At 45.6% G+C, this 17526-nt stretch overlaps 1 protein-coding gene across 1 annotated transcript in view; it reads right to left on the bottom strand.

Moving 5' to 3' along the window:
• The window catches only part of LOC112076427 (zinc finger FYVE domain-containing protein 9), a 41003-nt gene extending 30469 nt beyond the window's left edge, over positions 1-10534 (bottom strand). The window contains exons 1-2 of the mRNA XM_070441317.1: positions 9392-10534; positions 9000-9107 (exon numbers count right to left, since the gene is read on the bottom strand). Coding sequence (XP_070297418.1) covers positions 9000-9069 — 70 coding nt within the window. The 5' untranslated portion in view covers positions 9070-9107; positions 9392-10534. The remainder of the gene's footprint in view (positions 1-8999; positions 9108-9391) is intronic.
• Positions 10535-17526: the final 6992 nt, after the last annotated feature.

Below are 17526 nucleotides of genomic sequence, written 5' to 3' on the forward strand. Positions count from 1 at the left end.
AGCGGATATACATTTGGTGCGTAACATTTAACTTTAAAACGCTCGCAAGTATGACCCCACAGTGTTGAAGGAACAACATGTTGTTCTATTGTCCCAAACAAGAAAATGCTCACCCAGAAGCAGCGCTCCTAGTGGCCAGGGACTTGTATGCAGGGAAACTTAAATCTGGTTTACCTCATTTCTACCAGCATGTCACAGTTGCAACCAGAGGAAAAATAAGATTAAAAATAAACTCTAGACCAACTTTACTCCACACAGAGACGCATACAAAGCTCTCCCTCACCCTCCATTTGGCAAATCTGACAATTGTACCCTCCTGATTCCTGCTTACAAGCAAAAACTAAAACAGGAAGTACCAGTGACTCGCTCAATAGAGAAGTGGTCAGATGACGCAGACGCTACAGGACTGTTTTGCAGCACAGACTGCAATATGTTCCGGGATTGATCCAATGGCATTGAGGAGTACACCACCTCAGTCACCGGGCTTCATCAATAAGTGCATCGACGACGTCGTCCCCACAGTGACTGTACGTACATATCCCGACCAGAAGCCATGGATTACAGGCAACATCCGCACTGAGCTAAAGGCCGGAGCTGCTGCTTTCTAATCTGTATGACTGACGCTCATCAGATSTTTATTTTAATTTGATTAAAACTMGGCAAGTCAGTTAAGAACAAATTATTATTTACAATGACGGCCTACACCGGCCAAACCCTAAACCGGAYGRCGCGGAGCCAATTGTGMRCTGCCCTATGGGACTCCCAATCACGGCCAGTTGTGATACMGCCTGGAATCGAACCAGGGTCTGTAGTGACTCCTGAGATGCAGTGCCTTAGACCGCTGGTCCACTCGGGAGCCCTAATGTGGAAGGCCTTGAAAACCATTACAGACTACAAAAGGGAAATCAAGCAGTGAGCTGCTCAGTGACGCAAGTCTACCAGAAGAGCTAAATGCCTTTTATGCTCACTTCGAGGCAAGCAACACTGAAGGATGCATGAGAGCAYCAGCTGTTCCGGACGACAGTGTGATAACGCTCTCGGTAGCCTATATGAGCAAGACCTTTAAACAGATCAWCATTCACAAAGCCGCGGAGCTAGACGGAYTACCAGGAAATGTACTCAAAGCATGCGCGGACCAACMGGCATAACAGTGGTAGGCCTGATTATCGACAGCCAATAGGGAGGGAGGAGGTTAGAGACAACCTCTCCCTCAATATGAGCAATACAAAAGGAGCTGATTGTGGGCTACAGTTAAAGGCAGGCCGAACAGGCCCCCATTAACATCGACGGGGCTGTCGTGGAGCAGGTCGAGAGTTTCAAGTTCCTTGGTGTCCACATCACCAACGAACTAGCATGGTCCAAGCACACCAAGACAGTCGTGAAGAGGGCACGACAAAACATGTTCCCCCTCAGGAGGCTGAAAAGAGTTGGCATGGTTCCCCAGATCCTCAAAAAAGTTCTACTGCTGCACCATCGAGAGCATCCTGCCCGGTTGCATCACCGCCTGGTATGTCAACTGCTCGGCATCCAACCGTAAGGCGGTACAGAGGGTAGTGCGTATGGCCCAGTACATCAGTTTCCTAACATCCAGGACCTATATACACTAGGCGGTGTCAGACTCCAGTGACCCAAATCAGCGGTAGCAGAGAGAACAGTCTAAGGCAAACGGTACCGGAGCGTCAAGTCTAGGTCCAAAAGGCTCCTTTAACAGCTTCTATTCCCAAGCCATAAAACAGCTGAACACTTAATCAAAATGGCCACCTGGACTGTTTACATTGATGCTGCTGCCCCCTCACCCCCTGTTTTTACACTGCTGCTAGTCGGTGTTTATTATCTATGCATAGTCACTGCACCCCTACCTACATGTATAAATTACCTTGACTAACCTCTATACCCGCACATTGACTTGGTACCTAGGTCTACTACACCTGTTGTATTCAGCATTTCACTGTGAGGTCTACTACACCTGTTGTATTCAGCATTTCACTGTGAGGTCTACTACACCTGTTGTATTTCAGCATTTCACTGTGAGGTCTACTAGACCTGTTGTATTCAGCATTTCACTGTGAGGTCTACTACACCTGTTGTATTTCAGCATTTCACTGTAAGGTCTTACTACACTGTTTGTATTCAGGATTTCACTGTGAGGTCTACTACACCTGTTGTATTCAGCAATTTCACTGTGAGGTCTACTACACCTGTGTATTCAACATTTCACTGTAAGGTCTACTACACCTGTTGTATTCAGCATTTCACTGTGAGGTCTACTACAACCTGTTGTATTCAGCATTCACTGTGAGTCTACTACACTGTTGTATTCAAGCATTCACTGTCAAGGTCTACTACACCTGTTGAATTCAGCATTTCACTGTGAGGTCTACTACACCTGTTGTATTCAGCATTTCACTGTGAGGTCTACTACACCTGTTGTATTCAGCATTCCACTGTGAGGTCTACTAACCTGTTGATTCACTATTTCACTTGTAAAGATCTACTACCACCTGTTGTATTCAAGCATTTCACTGTAAGAGTCTACTACAACCTGTTGTATTCAGATTCCACGTGAAGGCTACTACACCATGTTGTATTCAGCATTTCACTGAAGTCTACTACACCTGTTGTATTCAGCATTTCACTGTGAGGTCTACTACACCTGTTGTATTCAGCATTTCACTGTAAGGTCTACTACAACTGTTGTATTCAGCATTTCACTGTAGGTCTACTACACCTGTTGTATTCAGCATTACTGTAAGTCGTACTACACCTGTTGTATTCAGCATTTCACTGGTAAGTCTACTACACCTGTTGTATTCAGCATTTCACTGTAGTTCTACTACACCTGTTGTATTCAGCATTTCACTGTGGTTCTACTACACCTGTTGTATTCAAGCATTTCACTGTGAGGTCTACTACCACCTGTTGTATTCAAGCATTGTCACCTGTAGGTCTTCACTACACCTGGTTGTATTCAACATTTCACTGTAAAGTCTACTACAACCTGTTGTATTCAACATTTCACTGTAAAGGTCTACTACACCTGTTGTATTCAGCATTTCACTGTGAGGTCTACTACACCTGTTGTATTCAGCATTTCACTGTTAAGGTCTACTACAAACCTGTTGTATTCAGCATTCACCTGTTGTAGTCTTACTACACCTGTGTATTCAGCATTTCACCTGTAAGGTCTACCTCACCTCGCATTTCCACGTGAGGCTACTACACCTGTTGTATTTCGAGCATATTTCACTGTGAGGTCTACTACACCTGTTGTATTTTCAGCATTTCACTGTGAGGGTCTACTACACCTGTTGTATTCAGATTTCACTGTGAGGTCTACTACACCTGTTGTATTCAACATTTCACTGTGAGGTCTACTACACCTGTTGTATCAGCATTTCACTGGAGGTCTACTACAACCTGTTGTATTCAGCAGTTTCACCGTGAGGTCTACTACAACCTGTTGTATTCAGCATTTACTGTGAGTCTACTACACCTGGTTGTGATTCAGCATTTCACTGTGAGGTCTACTACACCTGTTGTATTCAGCATTTCACTGTAAGGTCTACTACACCTGTTGTATTCACATTTCACTGATAGTCTACTACACCTGTTGTATTCAACATTCACTTAAAGTCTACTACACCTGTTGTATTCAGCATTATCACTGGGAGGTCTACTACACCTGTTGTATTCACATTTCACTGAGCGTCTACTACACCTGTTGTATTCAGCATTCACTGTGAGGTCTACTACACCTGTTGTATTCAGCATTTCACTGTCAAAGGTCTACTACACCTGTTGTATTCAGCATTTCACTGTAAGGTCCTACTACACCTGTTGTATTCAGCATTTCAACTGTAATGTCTACTACACCTGTTGTATTCAGGCATTTCACTGTTAAGGTCTAACTACTACACCTGTTGTATTCAGCATTTCACTGTAAGGTCTACTACACCTGTTTATTCAGCATTTCACTCTAAGGTCTACTACACCTGTTGTATTCAGCATCTTCACTGTAAGGTCTACTACACCTGTTGTATTCAGCATTTCATGTAGGTCTACTACACCTGTTGTATTCAGCATTTCACTGTAAGGTCTACTACACCTGTTGTATTCAGCATTTCACTGTGAGGTCTACTACACCTGTTGTATCAGCATTTTCACTGTGAGTCGTACTACACCTGTGTTTATTCAGCATTTCACTGTGAAGAGGATCTACGCTACACCTGTTGTATTCAGCATTTCACTGTGAGGTCTACTACACCTGTTGTATTCAGCATTTCACTGTAAGGTCTACTACACCTGTTGTATTCAGCATTTCACTGTAAGGTCTACTACAACCTGTTGTATTCACATTTCACTGTAATCTACTACACCTGTTGTATTCAGCAATTTCACTGTGAGGTCTACTACACCTGTTGTATTCAGCATTTCACTGTAAGGTCTACTTACACCTGTTGTATCAGCATATGTCACTGTAAGGTCTTACTACACCTGTTGTAGTTCAGAACCGTATCACATGTTACGAACTGTGCTGTCAATCTCCGTCAAGTCTAACCACTGTTGTATTCATGACCTGAGCTTCAACTTTGCTATTCAAGAGCATCTTTACCTGGATCACTACACCCTGTTGTACCTCAGGCATTTCACTGTAGAGGTCTACTACACCTGTTGTTAGTTCCAGCATTTACACTTGAAAGTCTACTACACACCTGTTGTGATTCCAGCATTTTCACTGTAGAGCGTCTGACTACACCTGTTGTATATCAGCATTCTCACTGTGACAATGTTCTAACTACACCTGTTGTATTCCAGCCATTCTCAGCTGGTAGAGTCTACTACACCACAGGCCGTTGTATTCACGCATTTCACTGTAAAGGTCACTCACTACCTGTGTGTATTCAGACTTTCACTGTATGTCTACTACACCTGTTGTAGTTCAGTGCATTTCACTGTGGGTCTACTTAACACCTCGTTGTTTTCAGCATTATCCACGTGTAGGTCCTACTACACCTGTTGTATATCAATCATGTTTCACTGTAAAGGTCTACTTACACCTGTTGTATTCAACATTTCACTGTAAAGTCTACTACACCTGTGGTATCAGGCATTTTCACTGTGAGGTCTACTACAGGCTGTTGTATTCAGCATTTCACTGAGTCTACTACACCTGTTGTATTGCAGCATTTTCACTGTGCAGTGCTCTACTTACACAAAAAACGTTTTTGTTGTTAATTTCAAAGGGGGCATTTCACTTGTAAGAAGTCTACTACACCTGTTAGTATTCAGCATTTCACTGTAAGGTCTACTACACCTGGTGGTATTCAGTGCATTTCACCTGTAAGGTCTACTCACCTGTATAGTTTAGCATTTCAACTTAAGGTCTACTACAAACCTGTTGTATTTCAGCATTTCACTGTAAGGTCCTACTACACCTGTTGTATTCACATTTCACTGTAGGTATCACTACCTGTTGTATTCAGCATTTCACGTAAGGGTCTATACACCTGTTGTATTCAGCATTGTCATCTAGTGGGTCTACTACAACCTGTTGTATCAGCATTTCCACTGTGAGGTCTACTACACCTGTTGTCATTCAGCATTCAACTGTAGAGGTCACTACAACCTCTTGTTTTCAACATTTCAACTGTAAAGTCTACTACACCTGTTGATTGCATATGTAAGTCTACACACCTGTGTATGATTCACTGATGAGGTCTACTACAACTGTTGTATTCAGCATTTCACGTGAGGTCTACTAACTCACCTGTTGTATTCAGCATTTCACTGTGAGGTCTACTACAACCGTGTTGATTTCAGCATTTCACCGTAAGGTCACTACACCTGTTGTATTCAGCATTTCACTGTAAGGTCTACTACACCTGTATTAGATTTCATGTGAGGTTAACTACACTGTGTTCAGAATTTCACATGAAGGTCTACTACACACTGTTGTATTCAGCATTTTCAAGCTGTGAGGATCTACACACCTGTTGTATCCGCATGGTCACTGTAAAGGTCTACTACACCCTGTTGTATGTCAGCCAATTTCACCTGCTAGAGGTCTATACAGAACACCCCTGTTGTAGTTCACGATTTCAACATGTGAGGTTACTACACCTGTTGTATTCAGCATTTCAAACTTGAGGTCTACTACAGCCTGTTGTAATTCAGCATTGCTACTGTGAGTCTACTACACCCTTATTGTTTCATGTATCTACTACACCTATATTCACATTCACTGTGAAGGTCTACTACACCCTTGTATAGTCAGCATTTCACTGGTAATGGTTCTACTACACCTGTTGTATATCAGCATTCACTGTGAAGGTCTACACACCTGTTGTATTCAGCATTTCACTGTAAGGTCTACTTACACCTGTTGTATTCAGCATTTCACTGTGTTTCTACTTACACTGTTGTATTCAGAGTTCACTGTGAGTCTTCTTTAACCTGTTGGAGTCAGCATTCACTGTGAGTCTAGTACACCTGTTGTATTCAAACATTTCACTGTGAAACGTCTACTACACCTGTTGTATTCAGTCATTTCACTGTGAGAAGTCATACTAACACCTGTTGATTCAAACATTTCACTGTAAGGTCTACGTACACCTGTTGTATTCAGCATTTCACTGTAGGTCTACTAACCTGTTGTATCAGCATTTCCACTTGAAGGTCTGACTACACCTTTGCTATTCAAGCATTTCACTGTAAGGTCTACTTACACCTGTTGTATTCAGCAGTTTCACTGTGAGTCTACTACACCTGTTGGTAATTCAGCATTTCCACTTGAGTCTACTACACCTGTTGTATTCACTTTCACTGTAGAGTCTACTACCACCTGTTGTTATTCAGCGTTTCCACTGTAGGTCTACTACACCTGTTTGTATTCTAGCATTTACAGCACTGTAAAGTCTTACTACACCTGTTGTATTCAGCATTTCACTGTAGAGGTCTACTACTACCTTTGTATTCGCATTCAACGTTAGGTCTTACTACACCTGTTGTATTCAGGCATTTCACTGTGGTCTACTACAACCGTGTTGTATTCAGCATTTCACTGTAGAGTCTACTTACAACCTTGTTGTATTCAAGCATTTCACTGTAAAGTTTACTACACCCTGTTGTATCAGCATTCACTGTAAAGTCTACTACACCTGTGTTATTTCAGCATTTCACTGTAAGCGTCTACTTCACACCTGTTGTATTCAGGCATGTTCACTGCTAGTCTAGCTACACCTGTTGATTCAGCAGTTTCATCTGTGGTTCTACTACCACCTTGTCTGGTATCAGCATTTCACTGTGAGGTCTACTACACCTGTGATTCAGCATTTCACTGTGAGGTCTACTACACCGATGTATTCAACATTCACTGTAAAGTCTTACTACACCTGTTGTATTCAACATTTCACTGTAAAGTCTACACACCTGTTGTATTCAGCATTTCACTGTGAGTTCTACTACACCTGTGTATTCAGCATTTCACGGTAAGGTCTACTACACCTGTTGTATTCAGCATTTCACTGGTGAGGTCATTCTACACACGTTGTAGTTCACATTTCACTGTAAGTCCTACTACACCTCGTTGTATTCACATTTCACTGTAAGGTCTACTACACCTGTTGTATTCAGCATTCACTGTAAGGTCTACTACACCTGTTGTATTCAGCATTTCACTGGAGGTCTACTACACCTGTTGTATTCAGCATTTCACTGTAAAGTCTAGGACCACCTGTTGTATTCAGCATTTCACTGTTAGGTCTACTACACCTGTTTATTCAGCATTTCACTGTAAGGTCTACTACACCTGTTGTATTCAGCATTTCACTGTGAGTCTAACTACACCTGTTGTATCAGCATTTCACTGTGAGTATCTACTACAACCTGTGTATTCAGCATTTTCACGTGAGGTCTACTAACCACATCTGTTGTTGTCACATTTCACTGTCAAGTCTACTACACCTGTTGTATTCAACATTTCACTTGTGAGGTCTACTACACCTGTTGTATTCAGCATTCACTGTTGAGTCTACTACACCTGTTGTATTCAGCAATTTCACTGTGAGCTCTACTACACCTGTTTGTATTCAGCCATTTCACCTGTGAAGGTCTACTACACCTCGTTAGTATTCAAGCATTTCACTGTGAGCGTCTACTACCGTTGTATCAGCATTCACTGTGAGGTCTACTCACACCTGGTGTTTCAGAATTTCACTGTCAAAGTCTACTACACCTGTTTATTCAGCATTTCACTGTACGTCTACCTACACCTGTTGTCATTCAGGCATTCACTGAGCTCCTACCTACCACCTGTTGTAGACAAAAATCTTTCAGCATCACTGATGGGTCTACTACCACCTTTCGTATTCAGTCATTACTCTCACTTGTATTCTACATATTCACCTCGTCCTTGTTTTATTTCAGCATTTACACTGTTACAGAGGTTACCTACACCTGTTGTATGTCAGCATTTCACTGTTGAGGTCTACACACCTGTTGTATTCAAAACATTTCACTGTAAAGTCTACTACACCTGTGTAGTTCAGCATTTCCACTGTTGAGGTCTACTACACCTGTTGTATTCAGAATTTCACTGTGAAATCTCTACTACACCTGTTGTATTCATGTGACAAAATAAAAGTTTGATTTGATGAGGAAACGGGAATGTGGCAGTTCCACCACTAAGGACTCCAGATTCAAACACCGGTTTAAAAATATGAACAACGATATGAAACGGCCCACACTGAAACACGGACAAGTGCTCACACACACACACACCCCTTCAAACCAAATATATATGACACCAATTACCCATAACCCTGAGGGAGAGGCTGATCCTATTCTCTGTATTCCCTCTCCACCGTTACCCTCCTTTAATAACCAGATAATATGTCCTATAAAAACTCACTCTGGAGAGAAGAGGAGAATCAAAGCTCAGCCCAGAAACAGTACATCTGAAGGCTTGATTGACAAGTGGCTAATTGGTTAATTGGTCTCACCTTGATTCTGTTCAAAGTCGTCCAGCACCTTGTCCAGGTTGAAGGCCTCTGCCTGGAAGTAATTCTCCATGGGTCAGGTAACTCCACCCTGACACAAGCTGCAGGAACCTGTTAACGCCACAGGGTTAACAACATTGACATCAGTAATGACTCCCCCCCCCCAAGAAGTCCTCTCTAGTAGCAGTCCCATGTAGTCTCTTCTGCACAGGCTACTGTCAGCCACCCTCCATTCCCTCTCTCCCCCCCTGCCCAGAGGTAGTCTTCAGCAGCAATCCCAGGTAGTCTCTACTGTGTAGGCTTCTCTCCCTTCCTTCCCCCCCCACAGGTGGTCTTCAGCAGCAGTCCCAGGTAGTCTCTACTCTGTAGGCTTCTCTCCCTTCCTTCCCCCTCACCTGCCCAAAGGTCCTCTCCTGTCGCAGTCCCAGGTAGCCGTTGTCTCTCTGCAGACTTCTCTCTCCCAGCCTCACTTCCTCATCCAGTCTGGCCAGCGCCAAGCGCCCATACCTGCAACGACAAATTCATGTCACACTCGAGTTCATCAAGAAATGGCCCGTAGTTTGTGTCCATTTACATCCCCTGCATCTCCCTCACGAAGCGTGCACACTTCAGGGAGAAGTGGTAGGGAACACTTCAGGGAGAAGTGGTAGTGAACGAGTGCACACTTCAGGGAGAAGTGGTAGTGAACGAGTGCACACTTCAGGGAGAAGTGGTAGTGAACGAGTGCACACTTCAGGGAGAAGTGGTAGTGAGAGAAATAGGAGAACAGTAGAGCGGGACTACAGTAACACAGCCAATAGGAGCTGGACTACAGTAACACTCCTGGCCAGTTTTGTTGCTGACCTCAGGAGATCCAGGAGTAAAACCTGCACTGTTTCAACTTCAGGGTCGTGACAGTATAAACAAGGACAATAAAACAGAGGAGAGACCAGGCTTTACACCAGGGACCGGTGACTGCTTCACAAAAAGGAGCCGACTCCACACATTTTCCGCTTGGTTTGAGATGCAAGCTCCCCGCCCCTCCACACACTGCAAGGTGGAAGACACAGGAGGTCGCTAGTAGAAAAAGCTGCTGGAGATGTACAGTATATGGTAAGGGTTGGCCCGCTCCGTCCTGCGTCTCAGGGCAGTGACACAGCAGGGTTGGCCCGCCCCATCCAGCGTCGCTGGACAGTGACACAGCAGATGAGGAATTGATGGTGATCATTGGTGACGCAGAACAAAATAAGGATGACCTGGAATGAACCAACAAAATGACTCCACACAACAACCAAACACCTAGACGGAACACTACTGTAATGTGCCTTCTTCCACCCAAATCAGCCAACCTGAATTATAGAATAAAATAACCAAAACAAAAATCACATGAATTATAGAAGAGCACCAAACTCAGAGGATGATTTAATTCCAGAGCCTAACGCTCCAGGTCCCGAGGCGTCTCCGGTAACGCTCCAGGTCCCCGAGGCGTCTCCGGTAACGCTCCAGGTCCCGAGGCGTCTCCGGTAACGCTCCAGGTCCCCGGGGCGTCTCCGGTAACGCTCCAGGTCCCCGAAGAGGAGAGATTTTATATAAAATCCCCATAACATGAACATTAAATGAAAGCAACGGTATTCAAATGCACCATCAGTAGCCTACTATTTTCTATTTTAGCAAAAGGGGCTAATTTACTTCAAGAAAAAAAACAATAATAGCAATTTCTATCATCCACTCAACTGAAATATTTTTAAAATATATTGGATTTGAAATACAATAAAAAAAGTGCAAAATCTATTAATCAAAAAACAACACTTTGTTTAAGGAGAAGTAACATGCAGGAAAACAAATATTCAAACTTAACTTTTAAAACTTGAAACTGAGTAACAACTCTAAACTGTGATTGCACAGTAATGTTCACATTGTTTGAGGTTGAGGGTGATACTTGGTGGGTGTCCCATCTTTTCACAAGTTCATACCAATGTTCGGGTAAGGTCTGAGCTGAGGAAATCCTCAGAATTGAGTGGAGGTGTTTCAAGCAGTAAGTCGACTCTGTGTGATTGTTTTGTTCCAGGTTCATCAACGAAACCAGTTTGTTTCAACACAGGTATGTGCTGCAAACATAGACAAGTGAGCAGCCGTGGATTGCGCAGCTGGGGCATTGTGTTCGGGGAAGGAAACGGGCGAACTCCGCAGCAGCCCACTGCCGCATATTTTGCCCCCTCAGTGCTCATTGCATTGGAGTCAATCAACTCCATTTGGAGGTTTGGTGGTGAAGCGTTTCCACGTCAACAGCAAATGGGGTTACCGAGCAGTTTTCCAACCTGCTTTTTTGGTGCTTCAAAGTGCAAATCGGCGTCGAAGTCAGCGGCAAGCATACCTATTTTTATCAGCCAAACTGTGGCTCGGGAACGCACTGGTTAGAAGGCTCTCTTTCATGGTCTGGTGGCAGCTGGGAAAAGTGCTCAAATTTTTTTCTGCCTCTGCGTCTCCCACAGAGTCAGTTTGTTTTAAATGCCTTCCCTGTACCTGTACATATCAGAGATGACATGATCCCGACCGCAGCTGCAAGTTCATTTGCATTCAGAATGACTCGTAATGTCACACAGAAAAGCATTTCAACACAGGAAACCTTTCGTCTCGGAGTTGTGTTGTGTCTTTCCCTTTGCTGTCCCAAGAACAGACAAATCTCCTCACGAAGCGTCGAAACATCTTTGAAGGCACCTTTCCCTGTGCTTAGCCCATCGCACACTTGTGTGATAAGGCATAACCATGCTCCGTTTCTAACTCCGTCAGAAATGCCTTGAACTGGCGGTGAATTCAAACTTTGGCCTCTGATAAAGTTAACTGTGGCGCGTGATCATGCTCATTACATGCTCCATTTTCAAGGCTTTACCGCACAACGCTTCCTGGTGTATGATAACAATGATAAGTGGTCAGCTCACCTGTCGCGTTTTCCTCTGCAATCTTTCCCGTATCTTCGCACCAGTGCCGCTCCTGTGTCCACACATGCAGGTGCTCCGTCGGTTGTCAAACCCACGAGTTTTCCCAAGGCAGCTCCAATCTCATTTACACATCTTGACACCTTTCATACAAATATGCCCCGTAGTTGTGCATGCGCATAGGACGTAAAGCCAAAAACTCCTCTGTCACGCTTCAGGCTGGAGTCACTTCCGCAGATGAATAATTAGACAACTGGGCAATGTCAGAAATGGTGCTCTCAATCCACAGCCAAAGGAATATGCATGAAATCTTTTTCCCGTTTTTCACAAGTGCTCTTTTAGATTGATGGACACTGGTCTACTCCTCGGCATGGTGTTTTCTGCTGCAGACTCACCTTTAAAAAGACGTTGGCCTTTTTCTGGGCAAACTTCGTCACAAACTTAATCATGCAGTTTTGATGAAATCCCCCTACGTAAAATGGCCGGGCTGATTTAGCGATCTTTTCTGCCAAATAAACTGGCCTTGACAGCAGCCTGGCTTGGTGATTTGGCTTTTTTGAACAGAGCCTGTCGAGATTTGAGGCCTCCGTTTTAATTCCTCTGCCTTTTGTAGCCTTTGTTCCATGTCCATATTCTTGTTTTTGTCCGCCGTGTTTCGTTCATAATGTCGTTCTCAAGATTATACTCTTTCAGTACCCCCTGATTGTGCACACTTTCTCCAACAGAAGACAACAGCAGGTTTCCAGCTACCTCCGCTGACACATATATCCTGAAACTCCCCCTTGTTTGGAAACCCCGTTCCTCCAGTGTCCACACTTCCGTTTTGCCATTTTTGATGGGTATCTGAAGTTAATTTTTAACTGTGATGCTGACGACTGCTGTGCCAATAAATATTTGAAATGAAGGCCAGCCTACTGCTTCGTGCGTCACCGTTGCATTGTGGGAAATGTAGTATTTTGGTGCGTGTAAAAGATCTGGCGGGCTGCCGGCTTGCTGCGTCCTGCGGGCGGTTGCTAAAAATAATAAATCAAGATCATGCCCAGGGGCCGTACAAAACCTTCTCGCGGGCCGATGTGGCACGCGGGCCTTGACTCTGACATATGTGATGTAGACAGCCTCCTGCACCGTCCACACACATTCTCTGTGGAGGACAGGAAGCCTGTCCGCTTGACATTGAAATTAACCGGCATTGTGTCGACGCTAGAAATTAACAGAAATAGCAGTAGGCTAGCTACTTTACCGTCAACACATCAAACCAAGCTAACGTAAATAGGCTAAGCTTACTTAACCGTCAACACATCCAAACCAAGCTACGTAAATAGGTCTAGTACTTTACCGTACAACACATCCAAACCAAGCTACGTAAATAGGGCTAGCTACCTTTACCGTCAACAACATCAAACCAAGCTAACGTAAATAGGCTAGCTTACTTTTACGTCAACACAATCCAAACCAAGCTACGTAAATAGGCTAGCTACTTTTACCGTCACACACATCCAAACCAAGCTACGTTAAAATAGGCCTAGCACTCACCGTCAACACATCCAAACCAAGCTACGTAAATAGCTAGCTATTTACCGTCAAACACCATCCAAACAAGCTTACGTAAATAGGCTAGCTACTTTAACCTGGTCAACACATCCCAAACCAAGCTACGTAAATAGGCACTAGCTCCTTTTACCGTCAACGACATCCGCCAAACACAGCTACGTAAAATAGGCTAGCTACTTTACCGTCAACGAATCCAAACCAAGCTACGTAACAATAGGCTAGCTACTCAAACCGTCAACACAATCCAAACCAAGCTACGTAAATAGGCCTAGCTTTAAACCGTCAACACCATCCAACCGAAGCTACGTAAATAGGCTAGCTACTTACCGTCAACACATCCAAATCAAAGCTACGTATTAGGCTAGCTACTGTTAGCCGTACACATCCAAACCAAAAGTCTACGTAAATAGGCTAGCTACTTCAAACCGTCAACACATTCCAAACTAAGCCTACGTAATAGGCTAGCTACTTCACCGTCAACACATCCAAACCAAAGCTAACGTATAGGCTAGCTACTTTACCGTCAACTACATCCAAACCAGCTACGTAAATCAGGCTAGCTCACTTTACCGGTCAACACATCCAAACCAAGCTACGTAAATAGGCCTAGCTACTCTACCGTCAACACATCCAAAACCATAGCTACGCTAAAATCGCTTAGCTACTTTACCGTCAACACTATCCAAACCAAGCTCGTAATAGGCTAGCTACTTTACCGTCAACACATTCCAAACAAGCTACGTAAATAGGCTAGCTACTTCACCGTGCAAGCACATCCAAACCAGCTACGTAAAATAGGCTAGCTTACTTACGACAACACACATCCAAAACCAGCTACGTAAATAGCTAGATACTTTACGTCAACCACATCCCGAAACCAAGCTACGTAATAGAGCTACGCTACTTCACCGTCACACATCCAACACCAAGCTACACGTAAATAGGCGTACTTACTTTACCGATGGTCAACACATCCAAACCAAGCTACGCTTAATAGCGCTAGCTCTTTACGTCAACACAATCCAACCAAGCTACGTAAATGGTGCTAGCTACTTTCACCGTCAACACATCGAAACCAAGCTACGAAATAGGCTAGGCTACTTTACCGTCAACACATCCAAACAATGCTACGTTCATATCCATTTCATACAAGCTGTTTCAAGAACTTGATGAAATGCGTCTCAGAAGTGTGTCAGTTGTGCTTCCACCATGTTCTGCCTGCTCTAATCCTCCATCACACCCTTCTCCTGTGAGGACAGGCGCCTGCCAACTTGTTTCTATCGCCCTTCTTTCCATCCATCCCCTTCCTCCATCCTTCCTTCCATCTGTTCTGTGCTCTATCCTCCACTACACCTTCTCTGTGAGGCACAGGCGCTGCCTCAACTTGTTCTCTATCGCCCCATCTTCCATCCTAACCCTTCCTTCCATCCTTCCATCTGTTCTGTGCTCTATCCACACACACCCTTCTCTGTGAGGACAGGCGCGCTGCTCAGAACTTATTCTCTATCGCCCCCATCTTCCATCTGTTTCTGTGCTCTATGCCTTCCACACACCTTCTCTGTGAGCAAGGCGCCTGCTTCAACTTGTTTCTCTATCGCCCATCTTCCCTCCATCCCCTTCGCTCCATCCTCATCTGTTCTGTGCCTATCCTCCACACACCCTTCTCTGTGCGAGGGACAGCGCCTGCCAACTTGTTCTCTATCGCCCCATCTTCATCATCCCCTTCCTCCATGTTTCTTCTTCCACCTGTTCTGTGCTCTAATCCTACACACAACCCTTCTCTGTGAGGACGGCGCCTGCTGCAACTTGTTCTCTATCGCCCCATCTTCATCCATCCCCTTCCTCCATCCCTTTCTTCCATCTGTTTCTGTGCTCTATCTCCACACACCCTTCTCTGTGAGGAACAGGCGCCTGCTCAACTTGTTCTCTATTTGCCGGCCTTCTTCCATCCATCCCTTCCTCCATGCCTTCTTCATCTGTTCCTTGCTCTATCCTACATCACCCCTTTCTCTGTGAGGACACGCCGACCCGGCCTGCTCAACTTGCTTCTTCTAATCGCCCCCATCTTCCCATCCATTCCCCTTCCTTCCATCCTTCTTCCATCTGTTCTGTGCCTCTATTTACCCACACACCCTTCTCTGTGGAGGATCAGGCGCCTGCCTCAACTTGTTTTCTAATCGGCCCTACCTCTCCATCCATCCCTTCCTTCTCCATCTGTTCTGTGCTCTATCCTACACACCCCCTTCTCTGTTTGGAGGACAGGCGCACTTGCTCAACTTGTTCTCTATCGCCCCATCTTTCTCTCCATTCCCCTCTCCATCCTTCTTCCATCTGCTTCTGTGGCTCTTATCCTCCACACACCCTTCTCTGTGAGGATCAGGCGCCTGCTCAACTTGTTCATCCGTATCCGCCCATCTTCCCATCCATCCCCTTCCTCCAATCCTTCTCTCCATCTGTTCTGTGCTCTATCCTACACACACCCTTCTCTGTGAGGACAGGCGCTGCTCAACTTGTTCTCTATCGCCCCATCTTCCACCATCACCCTTCCTCCATCCGTTACTTCCATCTGTTTCTGGCTTATCCTACAACACCCTCTCTCCTGCTGAGGACAGGCGCCTGCTCAACTTTGTTCTCTATCGCCCCATACTTCCATCCATCTCCCTTCCTCACCATCCTTCTTCCAATCTGTTCTGCTGCTCTAATCCTACACACAACCCCTTCTCTGTGAGGCACAGGCGCGCTGCTCAATTGTTCGCTATCGCCCCTCTCATCCATCCCCTTCCTGCCATCCTTCTTCCATCTTTCTGTGCTCTATCTACACACACCCTTCTCTGTGAGGACAGGCGCCTTGCTCAACTTGGTTCTCTACGCCCCATCTTCCATCCATCCCCTTCCTCCATCCTTCTTCCATCTGTTTCTGTGCTCTATCCTACACACACCTTCTCCTGTTGAGAACAGGCCGCCTGTCAACTTGGTTCTCTATCGCCCATCTTCCCATCCAATCCCCCTTCCTCCATCCTTCTTTTCCATCTGTTCTGTGCTCTATTCCTACGCAACACCCTTCTCTGCGTCGAGGACAGGCGCCTGCTCAACCCTTGTTCTCTATCGCCCTTCTTCCTGACGCGTTTGAGTTGAAGATGAAAAAGGTTAGATGTAGGATTCTAATATTCCCACAGATGCTGTTCCTGGCCTAAGGGGGTGTGTCCTAACCTGAGTATCTTCAATTTAGACTCTACAAGCATTTCGCTATACACTCGGCGATATAACTCTGCTACCATTGTTGTATTGTGACCAATAAATTTTGATGTTCATTTGTTCCTAGCACTAAGGTGGTGGTGTCCCAATAATGGCTCCTTTCTCCAGAAGATTTCCTTCGCTCGCCACCATCCCAATGCTTTTTAGAGTTGTGGGCAGAGTCAATGGCTAGTGGGATGTTTCCACCTCCTAGACCAGTCACTTCCTTTTTAAATACTGAAGGGGAAGTGAATAAGTGCACACTTTGGGAGGAAGAAGGACAGGTTAATCGGGACCTACGGGAACGCTCGTGAGCGTTACGGACGCCTGGACTGGAGTAGGAGACGGCCTCGGGACCTGGAGCGGTTACCGGAGACGCCTGCGGACTGGAGGCGTTACCGGAACGTCGACTGAGCGGTCGAGGTCGGGACCTGGAGCGTTACCGGAGACGCCTCGGGGACCTGGAGCGCTACGGAGCGCTGGACCTGAGCGTGGAGACGCCTCGGGGCCTTGGCGGTTACCGAGGACGCCCTCGGGGCCTGGAGCGTTACCGGAGACGCTTCGGGACCTGGAGCGTACCGGGCGTCGCCTAGCTACCGGAGACGCCTCCGGGGACTGGAGCGTTACGGAGACGCCTCGGGAGACTTCAGACGCCGGACCTGGGAGCGTTACCGGAGACGCCCAACTGCGAGCGCCGGAACGCCCTGGGGAGCGTTACCGGAGACGCCCGCTGGGGTACGGACGCCCGGCTTGGAGCGTTACCGGAGACGCCCCGGGACTGGAGCGTTACCGGAGACGCCCGGGACCTGGAGCGTTTACGCGGAGAGCCC

The sequence above is a fragment of the Salvelinus sp. IW2-2015 genome, unplaced genomic scaffold (assembly GCF_002910315.2).
Source record: "Salvelinus sp. IW2-2015 unplaced genomic scaffold, ASM291031v2 Un_scaffold3746, whole genome shotgun sequence".
Taxonomy (NCBI): Eukaryota; Metazoa; Chordata; class Actinopteri; order Salmoniformes; family Salmonidae; genus Salvelinus; species Salvelinus sp. IW2-2015.